Source organism: Channa argus, chromosome 1 (genome assembly GCF_033026475.1).
Source record: "Channa argus isolate prfri chromosome 1, Channa argus male v1.0, whole genome shotgun sequence".
NCBI classification, from domain to species: Eukaryota; Metazoa; Chordata; class Actinopteri; order Anabantiformes; family Channidae; genus Channa; species Channa argus.
The window spans coordinates 25,806,611-25,827,415 of record NC_090197.1 but is presented as its reverse complement, the minus strand read 5'-3'; the positions used below and the strand labels follow the sequence as shown (position 1 = coordinate 25,827,415).

At 37.7% G+C, this 20,805-nt stretch overlaps 1 protein-coding gene across 5 annotated transcripts; it reads left to right on the top strand.

The window, feature by feature from the left end:
* The first annotated feature begins 276 nt into the window (after nucleotides 1-276).
* si:dkey-240h12.4 (death-associated protein kinase 2) lies at nucleotides 277-19,976 on the top strand. 5 transcript variants are annotated; one of them, XM_067509518.1, is made up of 12 exons: nucleotides 277-441; nucleotides 11,349-11,507; nucleotides 12,297-12,518; nucleotides 13,943-14,081; nucleotides 14,164-14,293; nucleotides 15,283-15,331; nucleotides 15,719-15,745; nucleotides 16,073-16,225; nucleotides 17,228-17,273; nucleotides 17,387-17,476; nucleotides 18,342-18,428; nucleotides 19,056-19,976. In XM_067509518.1, exons 2-12 carry the CDS (start codon nucleotides 11,446-11,448, stop codon nucleotides 19,134-19,136), a joined length of 1,086 nt encoding a protein of 361 aa, XP_067365619.1. In that variant the 5' UTR covers nucleotides 277-441; nucleotides 11,349-11,445; the 3' UTR covers nucleotides 19,137-19,976. The 5 variants fall into 5 exon arrangements, with proteins under 5 accessions (XP_067365619.1, XP_067365609.1, XP_067365636.1 ...); XM_067509508.1 differs by lacking the exon at nucleotides 277-441 and adding an exon at nucleotides 450-589; XM_067509535.1 differs by lacking the exon at nucleotides 277-441 and adding an exon at nucleotides 465-589 and having other exon boundaries at nucleotides 11,332-11,507.
* The last annotated feature ends 829 nt before the right edge of the window (nucleotides 19,977-20,805 follow it).

The following is a 20,805-nucleotide window of genomic DNA, read 5'->3' as shown; positions in this document are numbered from 1 at the left end:
TTTATCCCATGGCTTCTTGGACTATTTTCTGGGATTTACAATGTTGTATAAAGTGTGACGTCTGTAGGGTTTTCTCTAGATACTTACTGGATTAAAAACAGTAACACACGTGAAACTGGCTTTACGTGCCGTCCTTGTCTTCTCATCACCTGTATCATACTTATACTTATACATACCGATAAATAGTCTGGTTTTGTCTTTTCTGCTTTTATTTTGAAAAGGGAAGTGTTGGTTTCACACCACGTATCAGCGTATCGCATCCGTTTTTGATAAGAAGTGAAAAAGATAAGCCCGAATGTTGGATGTGTTAACCTGTAGGAGTGGCACTGAACGCCTCACCAGGTTGCTAAACTCGTATTTACGGTAAATCGGACGTGACATCAACCTGCGAATATGGGTGTTTTCCGCATTTCCCAACTGCAAGTGAGCGTGAGGGCCCAGGCGAGTATACACATACACACTCACTCACTCACTCACTTACTCTCTCTCTCACACACACACACTCACACGCACATTCCAGGACATTTCTCCGGAGCAGGGCAGGCACACATATGGGCTAGACGACGGTTCATGGGAACATCTGAACTGGGTGAGTACGCTCGGTTTCACGGCCTCTGGGGTTGAGGCTACTTCTACATTTATGTCGATGGTCAGTCTAGAAAAAATATGTCTAATATATTGAACTTAATTATACTGTGTGAAATGTTGGAAGGTACCAGCTGTTTTGGGATGAGAAAGTTTAGGATGTGAACGTTTTCCCTAAATAAACAGCTATCAAACATAGAGGCGGTGAGTGTCCAAAGCACAGACATATTAATATTTATCTCTAAACTAATGAAGGTAGAAGGAACATGGTGGGATTTCTATTCCTGTTTATTTGCAATACTTTGCAATGCTCATAATTTCCTCTTGTCCACACGCTAAGTTATTGTGTTTGTCCAGTCCAGTTATAATACACTGACTCTAGGAAATACCCTTTCTTTTACTTTACTTGTACTTGTACTTTACATAATACCTTTATTGACCATTCCTTCACCCAAAAGGAGCTGCTGTGAAATTCTACAGCCACGCTCAGAGTACAGATCCACCTCTATATATTTGTGGTACTGTGATTAGTAGTACATGTGTACTATCATTGTGACTACTTTTTACTGCTCCTGTTAAGAAAAGTACAGCCACACCATGCTGCAGAAATTAGTTTTTTATTTTAGCAGATAGCACACACTCCATGTGTGTAGCAAGTGTTTCATTCAACATTAACCAATGTAAAGCAGAAGACCCAAGCTGAGGCTGAGTAGTTATTGCATAATACTGCATTTCAGAGAGTGCAAAAGGAAACACAAAACTTGCAAATGTACAGTCCACCCCACTCCTTTGCATAAAAGTTTAGATGCTTTTTAAAGTCTAAATAAAACGAGAATGCAATGATTTGTAACTCATTTGAAACTTATTACTGATTGTGAATAGTACAAAACAACATAATGTAGCAAATGCTGAAACTTTGAATTTTGATTGCTTTTGAAAAAAACTGGGGCTCATTTTGAATTTGATGCCAGCAACATGGACTGGTGATAACAGTAAAATAAAAAAATCCAGTTTTTCCTTAATCTTGCTTGATACAGTATTTTTCCCTTTGAGACCCCCTTTCAGAGCTCTTCAGACATGTTGTTTTAATTTAGAGACTGTTTTTTTCCCCTGGTTTGAATACCTGTCAACTGTGGCCTTTCTGTGTGGAGTTTGCATGTTCTCTCTGTGCTTGTGTGGATTTCCTACAAGTTCTCCAGTTTCCTTCCACAGTCAACAGACATGCAGTTTAGGTTAATAGGTGACTCTAAATTGCTCGTAGGTGTGAGTGTGAATGTGTTGTCTGTCTGTGTATGTCTCTCTGTGTTGTCCCATGCATACAGACATTTGCGAAATGTGTTATTTCAACAGAACACAAAATATTAGTTTTCTTATATTTTTAAAAAGGTTTTTATAGCTGTGAATCAATAAAATATGATTTTTCTTATAGACCACAAAGATCCCAGTCTATATTGAATAGTAAGTCTTAACATTCTTGGACACAAAGGCAGTAACGGAAATCATGTGGAATGTGTTGTTGCAGAACTGCACATCTCCCAACTCCAACCTAGTAACAGTGAAGAGAGGTGGACTTTTAAAATACTTTTGTTACAACAGCACAAGTACCATGGACACTCAGGGTACCATGGACAGTGTATTGCCGGCTCTTACATTGTGTGGCACATTCAGTGTCTCTATGTCCCTGTACGACAACTCGTTCTCTGCAAACAAGAGCCAGCTTGTGCAGTGAACTTTTCAGTGTGATCTCACTTGAAAATTGCTGAAGGAATGCAAAGAAGTGGTGTTGTGGTTCAACAGTCACAGCTCTGTAGAGCTGCAGCTCTTCTAGTATAAAACCACTGATGTGTATTGTGAAAATCTGTAGTATCGTAAATTCAAATGTAAAAGTGCAAACATGTTTTGAGATTGGCAGCATTAACATGCCAATTTACTGGACAAGTTCTTACTAGCTTTTTCTCAACACAGTGGCTCCTATTATCAGCTAATCTCATGTTACATACACATAACACTGAATAGAAACTATTCCTTGCCTTCGAGTGACTACCCCCTATAGCAAAAGACACCATAGGGGTCATTCCTATATTGTTACAGCCAAAGCATTAATACTACCTGACCTGTCTCCTCAACAACTTTGGCTAAGTGGTGTAAATGTTAATATTTTAAGTGGTATAGTTTGTTTACACAGTTGTAACTGTGGTCATGCCTCTGGATGAGGGTTCAAGTGGCTGTATAATTATGTATGTTGGTCCTTAGTGTGGTTTGTTTAGCCTTTAATTAGTTGTATTGTCCCTGCACATGGTGACCCACTGTGTGGGGGTGTCTGCATTGTGCTTCACAGCAGGGAAAACATTAAATTAACTAGTTTTATTCAGTAAATCCTAGTTCATGTTTTAGGCCATGTGGGAAAAACACCTCAGGTTCTGCTGCTCAGCTGGTGGCCCAGACTCACATGCTACTGCTGCATAATTTATAAGACATTCGGTGTCTCAGTCTGTGGTGAGTCCACATACTGTTCCTGTTTTATCACTGGAGAGGCAACAAGCGCATATGAAAAGTCTCTTGGTCTCACCAGTGCCTGAGCAGCAACTACACTTCTGGCCCTTTTGCTTTTCCTTTTGCTATGATGGTTGATAACCTCCACCTGAGAGACAGGTTTCCCGACCAGGGTGTACTCTCACCTAAGTAAAACTGGGATCAGCTGCAGGCCCCCCAGCTACCCCTAACCGTATATGCGAAATGGATAGATGGATGGAAGCATTTGAGGCCTACGTGACACCTCTATCACATTCTGACAACTACCTATGCTGTATGTGAAAACAAGATTTTTAAATATTAATTTGGGGGAATTGTACTTTTTTTAAACTAATGCATCTTCTTTTCTTACCAAACAACCAAACATATTTATTAAAAGGATAGAAGAATAGACAGGGTTTGCATTTAGTACAGGTTTGAGGTTTGTTATAATGCTGCTGGACCAGTAGCTGTACATCTGCCTCCTAGGAGAGCTGCAGGCCATTTAGCAGAGTGGGCTTGCAACCAACTCTACCACATTCCAGGAAGCCCCTGTTTTCAGCCTTGATGACTTTAATCTCACTAGACATGAGCTCACACTACTTGCATTGGACTAACATGCTATATATAGAACAAGTAACAATAGAGTTTCAGATAAATATTTTGGACTGATGTGACCCACCTAACTAGTAAACATTTACAGGACCACAGAGCCCTTGCATGTGTTGATTTCAGTTGATCCATTTTAGCCACACTTGTTTATATTGAAACAAAAATCATTTTTTAAGAGGCTCAATTACTTCAGCAAGTGAAGGCCATAAAGTTTACGGGAGCAGCAAAAGGCTGTGTTTTTTCACTTGTCTTCTTCATACACGAACACAGAAGCAGTCAGTCATATAATTATATGATCAGTTACTCTAATAAGCATGCTGCACAATGCACATACTGATGACTTTGCAGACTGGTGTGGCAACCACTGCCTTACTTCAACAGTAAACCAAACAGAGGAGATATTTAACCATAGGAAGGTGAGGGACCATTATCCTGTCATCACCAGGTATGAGTACACACACAAGTATAAACATTGACAGCACGTTAAACTGATGTGCTAACTCTGAAAACCTGTGTGCCATGCTGGCACCGAGATTGCACTAGCTGTGCTGTGCTTGAAAAGCATGGACATTGTTGGCATGGTATGGCTGCGATTATCTTTTTTAAATAATAATTTTTGATTCTCTAGCAATTCTTTAAATGTTTTTTAGTCAATTAATCCTTATGATGCTATTCATCACAAAAGTTCAATATTAATGTCCATCATAATGTCCACCATCATCTACATTAATGGTATTGTCCACAATCAACATACAGATGCTAAAACCAACAATGAACCTTCTCTACTAATGTATAGTTAGTTGATCAGCTTGTTTGTTTGTGCCATACACTTCCATTGTTCTCCCAAAACTATTAAGACCACATCAGCCAGACACACCGCTCGTCTCGGTGACACATTTATTAATTTTAAAAGTTGTGATTCTTTTAAAATATTGCCTAAACGGTTTTGAGTCTACAGGTGATGTCAGGCATGGTCAGTTGACTGGTAAAATTTTGCATGATGTGGGCCAACATTTGTTGACTTTTGTTAAAACTAGAATGTCCAGCACTTTTGAAATGAAAAAAATATGTCAGACACTCTGGCAGTGTTCTTTTTTTAAGTTATTGGACAACAAAAGAGGTTTATAGCAAAGTCAAACAAGCTAATCAAGCTAAGAAGATTTAATGATGGGTGTAACGTATGTATGGTGATTGTAGACAATATGATTAATTTAGACAATTAAAATTAAATAACAAAGTTATGTTTTAAAATTTAGTAACCTAATTCGGTGAGTACTGGGGGGTGCATATGTCATTGGGCACTGACTGCAAAACACAAATTATCTACACTCTCTATAACGCCGCATGAGAGCTGCAGCTGATGATGTGTTACAATGACTGATGCTGTTTGTAACCAGAAACACATTTGTATCGTCTGCAAAAGGCTCCTTACATTGACTTACAGTGAAACATTAATAGGAATATATCATTTAGTTTGTATAGGCCTATATTTGCATAGCTTTTTTTCCCCTTTTAGCTTATCTCCTATGTTTGGGGTCACCACAGTGTATCAATTGTCCAGACATTGATTTGGCACATTTTTACAGTGGGTGCCCTTCCCGAAGCAACCCTCCCCTCTTTTTACTAGCTTGGGACCAGCACTCAGATACACTGCAAATTTGGGGTTAGGTGGTTCGGGGGTTTTGTGTTTTGCCCACTGAACCTACAGTCAATAAGCGGCCACTCTACCAGCTAAGCTACTGCCACCCTTAAGGATAAACTTCAACAACTTGCATATGCGCTGGAAAGCTTTGCTGCTAGCTTGTCTTTTAGCATCTGCTCTAAGGAGCTTTCTGTTGAGTTGTCTGAAACACAGCAGATAAGAATGGAATGACTGCTTCACGGCACTGACACTAACCAGCAATCAGACAACACTCACTGCATGAACTGCTGCCCTCCTGTCAGGTTGAAGTCAGAGAGCCGGCATGTTTTCTTTTGAGATACTTGTGCAAAGCAGTTGTGGTAATTTTAGACAAATTAAGTTTTACAAAGCATGCAGAGCATAATTTTATTCGGTATCTGATTAAAGATTTCCCACAGTTTTCTACTGTGCTTTGTGTTTGGACACATTTTCAGCATGTCCATGAGTGGGAGCTACCACTGTGTATAAACATTATGTCACATTTCACACAAATCGTCATATTCAACTAATCAAAACATTTAAATGGTAAATGCCTATTGGTACTCGAAGCACTTTATACTGCTTCTCATTCACCCATTTCCATTAAAAATCACAAACATACTCACACACTGATGGAGGAGCTGCTAAGCTCCTAAGAGCAACTAAGTTGGGATTCAGTGTCTTGCTCAAGGACACTTCAACATGTGACCAGAGGAGCAAGAGATTGAACCAACAACCATGGGATTGGGGGATGACCGCCACAGTCGGCCCAAGGGGAGCGAATAACTGTTATAAAAAGGCACAGGTTGGGGGCAAGTGCACTGGAGTTGATTCCAGCTGATTCTGGGCAAGAATTGGACCAGCACTGCACAGCTGGGGAGGAGAATGGGCTGTTCAGTGTCTTGCCCAAAGACACTTTGACATATGGCCAGGGCTCGGGATTGAACCACTGACCCTGTGGTCCGTGGATGACTGCCTTTACCGACTGAGCTACAGACAATGACACACAATGGCAATTAATTAATTACATCAGCCAAGCATTAAACCAAATGAAGAACTGGTCTGGGGTGTAACCTGCTTTATTTGCATTAGCTGTACAACTGGTGTTCTGCTTCTTTTACAATATGTGTGTAGTTGACTATGTTGTGTGAATAAGACTTGCTTTAAATAATGTTGGAGTTAATGTAAAAAAAATGATAAAAAGCAGTGGATAGATGTAACAACAGGAACTACAGTTTGGTGTTTGCTTGTGTTTGTCTTATTGTGAAACTCCCAGTGAGGGTGTGGCTGAGCTTAATCTGCATTGTAGTCACAAGACTCAATGAAAGCTAAAGTGAAAACTACAGTCGTGAGACTGGTCAGAGTGACGTGGGTTTAATTAGTACAAGGGGATGGTCTCTACGTAGAATGACTAAATAAGAACTTATTTAAGAATGGGCAGGAAAAACAAATATAGGAATGTACGAGGAAAAGATAATTAACCATAGGAGGAAACAGCCGTAATATTGTAGTAGGAAGAGGAAAAGAGTGAGTGGCACAAGAGAGGAACAAAGCGGCAGATTCTGTTAAACTGCCCGTGGACATTCTGTATAAAGGAAGTGCTGATATATATGCTGAAACTGTACACTGTCAGGTGACAGTGCTGCTCTGTATCTGCGTATTATCATGTTCTCCATGCTGGAGGTAAATAATCTGGTCATTACTAAACATTTTAAGATGGCACTAACTGACTTATAGGCAACCATTATGTGTGTTAGCAACATTTATTGTCAACCTAAATTGAATGAATATGTCAGTGTCCTGGTAACTGATTTTTGTAAATGTACCATCACCGTTGGACCTCTGGTACTCATTTAGTCACACTACCTTTCCTGTACTTTTATGCCAGGTTTCACACAGTGCATTACAAAACTTTTTTTTTTACTAATTTTTCTTCAAAAGTGTCTTAATGTGCAAATGTGCTGCTGATAACCAGACTCCTGAATAGCACCATTAACAGATATCCATCCATTTTCTGTCACCCCTTGTCGTTTAGGGTCGTGGTTGGTGGGGTGGTTTAACCTAACCCAATTAATCTAACAATATTTTTGTTTTATTTTAAAATGTTTTTATATTTTAAAGTATTACAGTAACTAATATGTAATATAGATAAAAATGGTCTATTTAAAAGACTCTAAATGTTTATCACATGTTGTTCAAAAGTCTGAAGTCACACCTTAAGTCCAGTTTATGACTTGCATCGAGTGCATTGACCATCGAGTTCACTGACCAGTTTGAATGTCGATCTCTGGAAACTAAGTTAAAAAGGCAATATTATGCACAATTTGTGGTTTAATTTATTTATGGTATTATTTTTTGTGGTTACAAAGTAAATTAATGCAGTTCTTCTTCATCTCAGTGTAAAATGGCTGTTTTAGCTCCTGTCTCACTCTGTTCTAATTGGCTGTCTTGCAGCCTGTTACTGTGCTGAGCAGAGAGGTCATTGATTTTATGTGAAAGTGGCTTAGTCTTTCACATAAATTTGGGTGTGGGCATTCATATATAGGACTGTTGGTGAACTTTTTGGGAGAGTCTAGAAAAAGTCTCTGAAGAGCATAATGAGGAAGTAAACAGAACAGACAAAGATTTAGTTAGTATGTGATTTCTTCTACATATATTCAGCTCACATTTTAGACCTTTAACATTCTTTAAAAAAGGCCCCTTTCATTAATTCAATTAAATTACAACTAAAAATGCACAAATAAAACAGATAGTAGGGCCCAACCCTGCCTTTATGTACTCAGATACAACTTATCAGATACAGTGCCTGATACCATGTTGGTCTTCACAGATAAGCTGAAGTGGAAAAACGTCTGTGGTTTCAGAGCTGGTTTAAGACAAAAGTGAAGCTGAATGCAAGCTCTTCAAACTCATGTTTCTCAAGAGTATATAAAAAAGTTTAATATTTCCACAGACCTTGGCAACAACAATAACAACAATATATAGGGTAACTGGGTAATGTACCTTAAGTTCACTTAAGTTATTTTCCCTTCATATTCATGGTGTCTGCTTCTCTATCCAGGATCTCACACTAAATCTGCTTTGTTCATCTTTTTCCTTTCTTTCCTTTTAGCAAATGTTGCTCTATTTCCGCCATATTTGTTTTGGCAGAATAACAAGCCCGAATTTCCTTTTTCACGGGATTTGCTTAACTGCAACAGATTGATGAGGGCTTTAGTGTCCAGCAACTCATGCTAGTAGCCAACAGTCTAACTCTGTGTCGGTAAGGACTCAAATGGAAGTACTTGTACTTATTCGGGAAAAAGTGGTATTGGGACTTTTATTTTGCAGTACAGCATTCTCTGCCTGATAAGGCATTTAATAGCTGCAGAAACAAATAGCATTTATAACACTTGCCCAGGAGACCTTAATGCATGTGGTTTCCATTGTCAGGAGTTGTTTCACCACTAAGGAGGCTAAAACATGTGGACTGAGATTTCTTCACAGTAATGGTAGGACTACACTAGGTTTATTTGCAGATTGTAGTGAACAAGAAGGCCCCTAAACCTTAAAGCGTATTTAGGTAAGTGGGTGCTAGTGGCCTCTCTTTAGGCGAGCATTAATGATGTAACTAAAATTGAGCAACATTAGAAAGATTTTCTGCAGAGACAGATGTTTTAAAGCACTGGGCCAAACTAATAAACTGTTAACTTGTTATTCCCACCCACATTGTTTTCAGATAGTATCATATAGGGAATTCAGATGTAGACAGGGAAGATATATATAGGGGATGTCAGCCTTTTGAGTTAGGGGCGAGATATGATGAAAGAATCATCAGTGAGGGGGGGGATTGGGGGAAACCTGTAGGACATAGCCATAGAACATAGCTCCATATCTTTGTAAATGTTTTTGTAAAATTTGATAACTGGGAGAGAAAATTATTTGACAGATGTTTGATACAAATGTATTTTGAATTTACATTTTATACACTTTATAAACAGACTTAAAAAAGGGAATGGGAACTTGAATTAGAATCCCTTATTTGAATAATAAGCGAGAGTGGGCAGGGCTGATAAAAAAGGCCAGGTTAGAAGCAGAAAAGCGAATGTCCAGTTCTATTAACAGTATAGATTAGGGTAATCAATCACGTAGTGATCTAGCAGCACACACAGAAAATCATAGGTCAAACAGTACAGTATTAGACCCTGAAAAGAGGAAGTACAACTCCTGCATAAGGTGTCAATTCTGTAGAACACATAAACAACTGACCCTCTCATTCTAGAGAAGAGCCCTTTTTTAAAACTGGAAGTGTACAGATGGAAAGATACAAATACATTAAAATAATATCAAGATTTTGGAAAGTATGTGCAAATTAACTCAATGATTTCATGCAGATTAAGGGTACATCATATCGCATAAAATGATCATGTATGTATTTTGGGGGTTTGCACTGCTCATTTTAATCGTAGTAATTGTAGTTATTGTTTTCATGTATTTAAAATAATATTTGTGAGTTCAGCTGCTCTGACACCAACTTTTAGCCCTAAGTAAATAAAGAGAGTACCGCAGGAGGACCAACACACCCCTTTCAGTAAAAAAGCTGTACCTGACTGATTTTACTAGTGTAACATCATCTAACAGTGGACACACACACACACACACACACACACACACACACACACACACACACACACACACACACACATTTAAAACCATTCAGATTCAGACTACTTTTGTTCTATTGCTCTAAATTTTAGTAGCATTGCTTCTGTTGCTGTGGGTGTGGAATTTTTCTAGAATTGGGTTTAACCCCATATCAAAAGAGTTAACTCTTTTGTTCAATTTCCTTTTTTCCTGTTTTTTAGATATTTAGGTAAGACGTGTATTTCTCTTTGGTATGTTTGATCAGGTAAGATTAGGATGATAAGTGAAGGTTTGTTTTGTTAGTTTTTTTGCTAGGCACACCCTGAGTGTCTTTGTTTAAAAAGAAAGCTAAGTAGTAAATACTTTAAGGGCTGGAACCTGTTTTGCTGGTGCATCCTGGACGCACCGAAGAGGGGAGTCTCATGTCATACCTCATTATTTGGCTTGGTGTGTCCTGGACCTAAAACAGTTGCATACTCTTTGTTTACAGTGTTATTTTACCATCCTTAGTTGAGTTCTGAACTCACCTGAATTTAGCTTAGTTTTAGCTCAATTTAGCCCAATTTAGCTGTCTTGTAAGTTAACTATAGTGCTACTGAGTTTGCAAAAATTCTCTCTTCAGCATACAGCTGTGTCCCCATTTTCTTGCGTTCATGCTGAAAATCCAAAATACTTTCACACAGCAGATTTAAATTCTAAAGGAGCTTCCTCAGCCCCCTCCCCCTTCCAAATTCTCAGCTAACAAGTGAAAGGAAACAAGTCAGGTCAAAACCTGTTTGGTCTATTGCACCCTGGGAGTCTCGATTTCATTGACATGATATTGCCATCCATTCTCTGCTGCACATTATCACATTATTTAATCTTGAAATATTGTGCCACGGTACATTGTTACACCCCTATTATACACCCTGTTGTGTGGTCTGATGAGTCCAAATCTGAAATTATTTTTGCTTATTATTATAATGGTCCTTGCTAAGAAACAGAGGGGCCATCTGACTTGTTTTTAGAGCACATTTAAAAAGCCAGAATCTGTGATGGTGTAGGGGCATTAATGCATTAATGCTCCAACAATATGTTTCTTTCTAGATTAAAGCAACTGGTCTCTTCAATTGCATCTTGGTACTATTTTAAATCATAATAAGGTTTCAAATCATTGTCTTATTACCTGTTTAAACAACTTTCCAGCTTTCCAGTAAGTTGGGTTTTTACCTGTATTTTTTGAGGCCAGATTTCAGAATTAAAAAAATGTATGGGTAGATCAGCAGTTTGTCTCTTTCCCCCTCTTTTCTACTCTTAACACACACAGTTAACTCTTCTGTAGCCCATTAATGCTTTGACAGCTGTTTCTCATACCCAGGTCAATTAAGAATTTGGGGAACCATGACCCTTTTGATGCTGAATGTGAATTAACTGGAGTGGATTGGAAAAGAACCAGGGGCTTGAAGCGAATCAACATGGCAGTTTTCAAGCCTGAAAATGTAGAAGATTTCTATGAGATTGGAGAAGTTTTGGGAAGGTATGGCTATTTGACAGTGTTGAATACATTGAATTTATTAGATATGTCCATATTTTAGTTTATTCTGTAATCCAGATCATTGTATTTGAGATGTAACGCTGACTAAAGTCAGGATGTTTATGTACCCACAAGCATCCTGTGGGTTATATAGAAAAGAGAATAGATAGTTCAACTTTGTGCATGGTGGGCCTGCTAATACCACACCTACAGTGAAGCATGGTAAATTTCTTGCCCTTACCTACCACCTAGTTTCAGAGCCCAAAATATGGTATCTGGTATCTTTTCATCAGATGCATCATGTAAACAGCGTATATACACTTAGTTGTTTGTCTCAGTCACTTTTAAAGCTACGCTGATGTCTAGTTTCACTTCCCTAGGTAACTATAAATGGGCATGCACCTAATCATCTTTACTCAGAAATACTTGTCTGCTTCAGTGGAGGAAAAAAAATGCAGTTGCAATTATTGTGCCATGGCTATTAGTTTTTTTGTGTCTGTTAATGGCACATGTAGTAACAGTCGTTTATTAAATATATAGTAGGTGGGGACTCTTTAGCAGTGATCATGTCTCAGTCAACCTCATCAACAAGTAAATTGGACATTTAGTCATTTAGCACCCCATTGTGTACTTTATATTGTGTTTTACAATAAGGTAACATAAAAACGTTTTGTTGCTTTATCAGATATAGGGTCTTTAAATGTATTCAGTAAATTGTCAAACAAACACATACACATTTTCCTACATCTCAAGTTTGGTGTTAACAGTGAATTATGTCCTTGCCCCATCCAGTGGGCATTTTGGTCAGGTTCGACAGGTTCGCGAGAGGGCCTCTGGGACTCTTTGGGCAGGCAAGTTCCTAAAGATTCGGAAGAATGCGTACAGTCGTCTGGGTCTGGAAAGGAGCAGTGTGGAGCGGGAGGTGGAGATTCTCCAGACTGTTCAGCATGCATGCATTGTGACTCTAAAAGACGTTTTTGAAAGCCGAGCTGAGGTGGTTCTAATTCTGGAGCTGTGAGTTGACAACAGTGTGTGTGTGTGTGTGTGTGTGTGTGTGTGTGTGTGTGTGTGTGTGTGTGTGTGTGTGTTCGTATGTCTTTTTGACTTCTACCTGTGATTGTTGTATGTTTTCTAATTCAAAAGTTTGCATGCATGTGTGCGAACATTGGAGTTTAGTCAGTGCAAAGATAGAATGACCTCTGAATGAGACATTTTGTCTTATTAGGAAATGAAAAGTACAAAACACAGCAGTCACTTGTGTTGGCTCTGTGAGATGTTTCACTAAACCCTACCACTGGAACTCTTTTTATCCAATCACTGCCCCTTTTAGTGTCACCATTATATTATAAAGCCACATCCTGGCTGACGTCAGGCTCACCACTGCAGTTAGGCCCTAAAACCAACCTAGGAGTTTAATATAAACCTTAAATGTTACATACAGTATATGTTATGGTGATGATGGGTATGGTAAGTAATAATGAAGTAATATGTTTAAGTAATAAAAGATTTAAACTGCAAGGCATTTAATGAACCGCACTGTAACATGATCCAGTCTATTCACATTCAGGCATTATTCTGAATTCAGTCTGTTATACACAAAGATATAGAGACTAAAACGAAGAAATATGTAAAGTACTAGTTTTAGGGTTGGACCCAATAAGGCGCTTGACACAACTACTCAGTTTAAATAAGGTTTATTATAAAATACATTAGTTGTCAAAACAGAATGTACATGTAGTAAGTGGTGCCATGCTATTTAAAATAATTGAGGTGGCCAAAACATTAGAACCACCTCTTCTTAAAATGTAGTCTAGTACAACTCCACTAACCACTGCAATCTATTCTGTCAAATATCTGAACATACAGTACAGTAAAGGAATCACTATTGGTGAATAATAAAGCCTACTACAGTCCACAGAGAAGTGGGTACCTGTAAGGGCAACTTAATCCCACACTGTGCCAGGAGAACATTCTTGTTGTACATACTATGCCATTTGGTTCGATGTTAAAAGTGATATATACCAATCCATCGGGGGTGGACAGTGGTTAGCATGAGTACTCTGACAGCTATGTGGGCTGCACTGTGCATTCTGACACCTGTTTAGCCAGTCTATTCACATTCACCAGCAATATATTTCTCCCATGGTGGCCGTTGCCAACCCCAACATTAAAACTACTAAGTAGCAATAATATTGTCGATGATCGATTTATGTAAACACACCTGTGCCTTTACAATATGGAGCTAAGCTTCAATCATCAGTAACTCTTTTATTGTGACGATGAAGGAGAAGTACTGATATAGAAAAAGGATTGTTGTTCTCCACATAGGCAGTAATATGTCTATAGTCCTATAAACACTGGCAAAAGTATTTACTTTACTTCAGATAATTTGCATGAAAAGATGTCATTGTTACACATCCATTTGTTTGATGCTTCAGTGTGAGTGGAGGGGAGCTGTTTGACTTCATTGCTGCGAAGGAGAACCTGTTGGAGACTGAGGCCATTGAGTTTATGAAGCAGATCCTGGATGGACTGAAATTCATGCACAGCAAGAATGTTGCACACTTTGACCTCAAGGTAAGAGCAAACTGACCTTACTGACTTGTCTGCTGGCTGTGAATTATGTATACATCCATATAACAGCAATATTCTTTTATAGCCAGAAAACATCATGCTGTCAGACAAAATGTCACCACATCCCAACATCAAACTAATTGACTTTGGTCTGGCCCACTTTCTTCTTCCGGGAGAGGAATACAGGAGCACAAGCGGAACCCCTCAATACATTGGTGAGGAAGAATAAATCGTTCTGTTTTTTCCATCTGTGATAATAAATAGTGAACTAACTTTAGGTGTAATGTTTTTTTTATATATATATATATATATATATATATATATATATATAGAGAGAGAGAGAGAGAGAGAGAGAGAGAGAGAGAGAGAGAGAGAGAGAGAGAGATCTATATCTATATCTATATAGATATATATAGATATAGATAGATAGATAGATATAGATATACATATACATACATACATACATAATGTATGTGTGTGATAAAGGTGACTTTATCACTTGTCACAGCCCAGAAAAAGAATTTCTTGTGGTCACAGACTTAAAGACTGGCGCATTAAAAAGATTTCATCATGTCACACCAGTCTTTAATTCTGTGGGCAAAGTGCAGGCAGTAAGTTGGAAAGTGACAGATGTGGGCTGGAGCCTATATCAGCTTTTATTGGGTGAGAGGTAGGGTCAACACGTTTTTTTTTTTTTTTTTTTTTTGTAACAGTACACCAACTTTTCCATTCTTTAGTTGCCCCTGCCCCAACTGTTTTGACATGTGTTGCTGGAATCAAATTCAGAATAACTTTAAATGTTTTATTTATTTATATTGAGGTATTCTGTGTACTATTTCAATCAAAAATAGGTTATAAATTTGTTTAGATTTTACACACTGTTCAAACTTCCTTGGTAAAGCACTTTGTCACTTGTGTGTATTTTCACAGAATGAAACTTACAGGTCGGAAGAAGATGAAATATGAAGTTGATATTTCCGTATTAGAATCAGAATCAGATTTCACCTAGTTTTTTCAAGTAGACAAATTATTCTTTTATAATTCTGCTGTGTCTTGGTCATGGAGCGTCTCCATATTCTCTTATTATTATCATACTTATCATACACTTATCATATTCCCTTGGCATATTTCAGCACACTAAGCAGTGCGCTGAAATATGCCATGCTCACAGGCTTCCAGTGTAATGAGACTTTCTTTCTTTCAGCCCCTGAGGTGATCAACAATGAACCTCTGACCACAGCAGCAGATATGTGGTGAGCATTCTTTACTAAGTGTTCTGTAAAGATTTGCACGTTTTAACATCTACAACAGATACAGTTGTGGTTTGTAATTGCTAACACATCCACTTGGTATTTCCAAGCATTTCAGGCCAATTTTTCTATGCTTTAATTTCTGTTTTCCCCATAAGGGAGAGCACAGTCCATTGTTAGAAGCATGTTGTGGCCTGTTCTGAGCCCCACTTACTGCCCTCAATCTCACGCCAGGTGATAGAATTCTCAGACTGTTGGCAAACAACAAGCAGATAATACTGATATACAGCTAGTGAAATACTGTATTTGTCTTTTGTTGTTCGTGTAGTAGTGAAAAAGTTTAAACTGCACCACATGACATTTTGCATCTTGCCTTTCTTTATCCTCCAGGAGTATTGGAGTTATTACCTTCATACTGTAAGTTTACTCTCTGTGTGTTGAGTGGCATGTGTGTACTTGTAGCCATTAAATATGTAAGGAAATATCTGCTGAGTGCTGGCACACACTAACTACTATGTTAATTCACAAACAGAAGTCTAAACTCAATGATTTGCAGCTCATTTTACATCATGGGTATTATGGCCTTTAGCTTTCAGGTTTAGCTTGTCTTATTCTATTAGAATATGATTGACTTTTTAATCTTCTGAGCTTTTTAGCAGTGGCATCACTAAAAGCTTTCTGTGTCCAGATAGATTGAAATGTGGACTGTGTATTTCTTACACTTGCTGTGCACTCTGTCCCCAGATTGAGTGGTTTGTCACCATTCCAAGGTGATACTGATGAAGAGACTCTCAAGAATATTATTGGCATGATCTACGAGTTTGATGCCCAGCATTTCAGCATGACCAGCTCCATGGCCAAAGATTTTATCCAAAAACTCTTGGTGAAAAATGCTGAGTATGTAGTTTGGTTCTGTACATCTTAATTAACCCATTTGTGTTTAAAAACACATGTCAATGAAATTAATTCCCAACAAAACTATATTATTAAACCCGACTCTGTGGTGAAGCCAAAGCCGCTGTAATGTGAAATGATTGTTTCTCTGACCTGGCTTTCTGACCTCACTGAGGTGTTGTTGGACAAGATATACACTGACATAGTCTATACATACAAATTAGTTTAACTGTAAAACCTTAATAATTACAGTTTTTATTTTGGGAAAATTTTAGATTAATTTAAAATATCAAATATTGTTTTATGGTAAAAGTTAAATACCATCTGTATAAGAATGACCCAAAGTCAGTGGACTAGACATCACTAAGTAATTTATTTTATTAGTAGGGCTAAGGTACTGGTGACTACTCACAAAAGCAGGAAGAAGAATTGTCAGTGTTTAGGGTTATATTGTCTCTTCAGACTGAAAATGCTTCAAAACTGACTTGATGGATCTTCGCAGTGCACACACTATGGCCTGACGTATACTGTGAAAACTACCCAAAATTTTTAATCACTATTCCAATTAGAGAGAGCTTCATTAAAGGCCTGGAAGAGCATCAGCGGGGAGAAAACCATCATCTTGTGATGTCTGTGGGTTACAGACTTCAGGCAGTCATTGACTATAAAGGCTTAGCAACCAAACAAATCTAAATATTTTATTTAAGTATGTATTTGAAAATTACTAAATTTTCTCCAAAGTTTATCCAATATTTCCAAACAAGCTATTAAAGCTGACAGTCTACACCTAAGGCACATCCTGGTTGCTTCCTTTCAAATCCACTGATCCAAAATGACCACAACTATGTTGTTGTTCCCATACCTATGGACCTAACAGTTAGTTGTCTATGACATTTAAAAACAAGGCTCTGGTTGTGAAAGGCATATCTAATCACATGAATAAAGTTTGGTAGTATTTGTTATTACTACTCTGTTTATCTGTTTGTGTGTTGATGTATATTGCAGTGAAAGAATGACAGCTGAGGAGTGTCTTCTTCATCCATGGATTAAGGTTACTACAAGTCTTCTAGCATTTTCAAACCAAGGAACCGGAATTAGTAATTTCATGTTTCATGCTGCTCATTGTTCCTATGTGTAGCTTATATTGTGTTCTGTATTTTTCAGCCCCTTACACGCACACAGGTGGTCAATAGGTATCGATCCTCAATCAATATGAAGAACTTTAAGAAGTTCAACGCCAGAAGAAAATGGAAGGTGAGACTGGATTTGGGTGCTGTCTCCTGTATGCTGTATGGCAGCAAGGGGCCCCATGTCATGAGTGGTGATTCAAAATCAAACAAGAACCATCAGCTGCATGTTAACACATATTAACTAAACAACACTCACTCTATTGTTAATTTAAATTTATATCCCATAGAAGATTTATACTCATTTAGGTACATTCTAATGCAGAATTTAGTGTTATTGCAAAATCTTTAGACCATATCGAGGGAAATGTATTGTATGAAAATTCACTTTGCAGTCAGCCAACTTGTAATTTTAATTAGCACGCATATTTTGTCCAGTTTGTATATGCAAAATATATTAAATATATGTAAAATATAAAAAAAATACTGCAGAATGGGAAAAGATTTTATCCTCTGTAAAGATTCCTGCACATTTGCAATCTTGCAGGCCCACCACACACTTTCAAAGCTCTGTGTCAGAGCTGACGCATTTCCTGCAACTACCTTTACTTCGGCTTTTCTGACAAATCTTTGTATGACAGTTGACATTGAGATCATTTTTATTATGGCCAGATTTGTGGACAACAGCAATAAGGCTTTTCAAATATGGAGAGGTGTAATTACAAAGTTCAAAAATGTGTAGATTACAACACCTGCCTGTTGAACATCATCACCTTTCAATATTTAAACATAGAAATTCATTTTACACTATAGACAAATAGAAAATTAGCTTAATTTTGACATCCTAGCTACTACTGATTTTTATGATGTCATGTTCCAAAAGTAAATGAAAAATAAACTTTAGTTGATACAAAGCTGCTTCAGTTTCATAGTATGGCAAGTTTTACTGAACACTGTGAAATGGTTTCTTCACTGCACCTGGCCCCCTCTAGATGTCCTACAACATGGTGTGGATGTGTAACCGGTTGGGCCATATGAAAATACTGTGTAAAGGCAGCTCAGATCCAGATCCACTAGAGGTGAGACCATGTTATTTTACTCAACTCACATATTCTACATACAAACAATGAGTTTATAAAATCAAGAAATCTTTTTTACTTGACACTTAACAGGATAAATGTGTAAGATAATGGATGGATTTAAAGAAAGCTAAATCAATTGTATTCAATCCATTTTGGGGGTCCTTTGGTCTCTTTATTCAGCTGTGCCATAGAGGCAGTGCCCCTAGTCCATAGCATTTACATCAGCTTCTTATCAAATTGTGTTTGATGTTGATGTTAAAATGAAAATGCAGTCTGTTAGTTATTTCATCAGGGTGGATCTTAACCTGCACCTGATTGTCTTTACTCTGCCTTTGATTGGTTAGGTTAGCCTTGTAGGGGTTTAAAACAATTTAATTCAAAGTGAATTGAAGATTTAATTGTCACTTTGCATATTGAATTGATAATTACAAAGTTAACTGCCTAAAAAAATAGACACCTAAAAGCTTCAATACTGGATGGCATGACAATCAATGTGTTAAATGTGTTAAAACCAAATGTGTTTGGATGGTCACATTCCAATCTTTTTGGTAAAGTTTTGCAAGATACAGTTGTGTATTTGTGTGAATTGAATTCAAATCCAGCTGTTGTGATCCTTTCCCCCAGAGGCAATGTGAAAGCGATGTTGAGGACACAGAAAGTAAGCCTGCATCTCTTCTGCGTAGAAGGCTCAGCAGCAGTTCATAGAATTGACCAGAGGGAGGAGGCATCAGAGCATCAAGTTCCTGGTTGGAGAGAAATGCTTCCAATAAAACAGACGACTAGAAGTTTTCTACATGGTCTTAGAATTGCCTGGCGATAGAGCACTGTCTGATGAATATTATGAAAGACCTTCAGAATATAAAGCTTACACTTCTGGTGAGTGTCACTGTGGACACATGGCTTTTTTGATGACGGTTTGAAAGCTTGTAGTGTATTTGGATGGTTAATAGTTTGGGAAAATATTTTAATAGCACAAAGTTGTGAAGAATTATATATTTGTTAATTGTAAAACAATTCTTTGCTCCATGTCTTCCATGACTTTTACAGTGACAACAATGTTTTCGTTATCAGCCAAATGCAAATACTAAAAACTATATTATTGCTTGAATTGTTGTCCTATGATGTAAACAATTAAACATATTTAACAGAGAAGCTTAAAACTTGAGTTTTGAGTTGTTGAACTAAAGGTAAAAACCTGACAACACTGATCTAATGAAGTGAATAGCACTCAGAAGATGGGGAGGAGGTGGGGTTTTCTGGGTGCTCTGACACAATCAGCAACGTTTAACTTTTCTTCCAGTATTTCATGCTGCAGAAGATATGATATTTACCCTATGTATTGCCTCCAACAATTTGCTGTCTTTTGTATTCTAATGTATTATATCACTGGTCATGGTCATTGTCAATGGCACAATCATACTTGTTTTGTAAGTAACATTATTATGTACAGCTAATACTGTATAGTTTTTGTCATTTGGTTTCATCCAAGACTTGTACAATCATAACAGTAACCTTTTTTTTTGTTTTAAAAGACTGCCAAACCTGTCACTCTGTATTAGTTTTTAATGTTTGCATGGGCCCTTTTGGTAAAACAACTTGTATTTGCCTTTTACCATTTCGGTTTGTTTTTAAAACTCAATGTCAATTCACTTGGCACATGGCAGTAAATCTAAGCTAGTGTGACTGCATTGACTTTTATCAATGAGCTACATGTGAGTCACAATATACAGAGAATTAACACATTGTCCATTAAAAACTGGTCTGGTTCAAATAAAAGATATTTTTGTCAAATTGATATAAGCACACACAGCAACATCATGTCACCAAAGGTCAGATCGCACCTCTTTCTTGTGAACAAGTACTAAACCTTATCCTATTAGGAACAAATTATTTTAGATAAATTCCAGCAAACTTTCCTTGTACTTCTCTAAGAATAAGGTGCTATTTACAGTTCATTGCAAAACTCTGCATTCACTAACTTTGAAAGTGCAAAGAGCTTAAAAGATTTAAACATATTTAATGCACATTTAGCTAGTATAATGTTCCTTCATTATTAGAAGTAGCAAAAATGGTCAAGGAGTGTATAACCAGAAAGGTATAGTAAAATAATGACATATCATTCCAAAAATGTTGAATCCCCCTTATGAAATGTTCTCTAAAACTTCTTATGTTCTCCCTTTGCCTTTATAACCTCCACCAACCCTGGACAGGTCTCCAGTCTATCTCAGGGCCAATACAGAGAGACATACAACCATTCACACTCATATTCACAGATACGGGAAATTTAGAGTCAACAATTGCATGTCTTGGGACAGTGGGAGGAAACTGGAGTACCTGGAGGAAACCCACACAAGCACAGGGAGAACATGCAAAC

Excerpts from the sequence above, each read along its gene's own strand:
- si:dkey-240h12.4 (XM_067509499.1), top strand. Across the intron at positions 14,082-14,163 it reads TTGCACACTTTGACCTCAAG|CCAGAAAACATCATGCTGTC; the intron begins GTAAGAGCAAAC and ends ATTCTTTTATAG. Across the intron at positions 17,477-18,341 it reads ACGCCAGAAGAAAATGGAAG|ATGTCCTACAACATGGTGTG; the intron begins GTGAGACTGGAT and ends GGCCCCCTCTAG.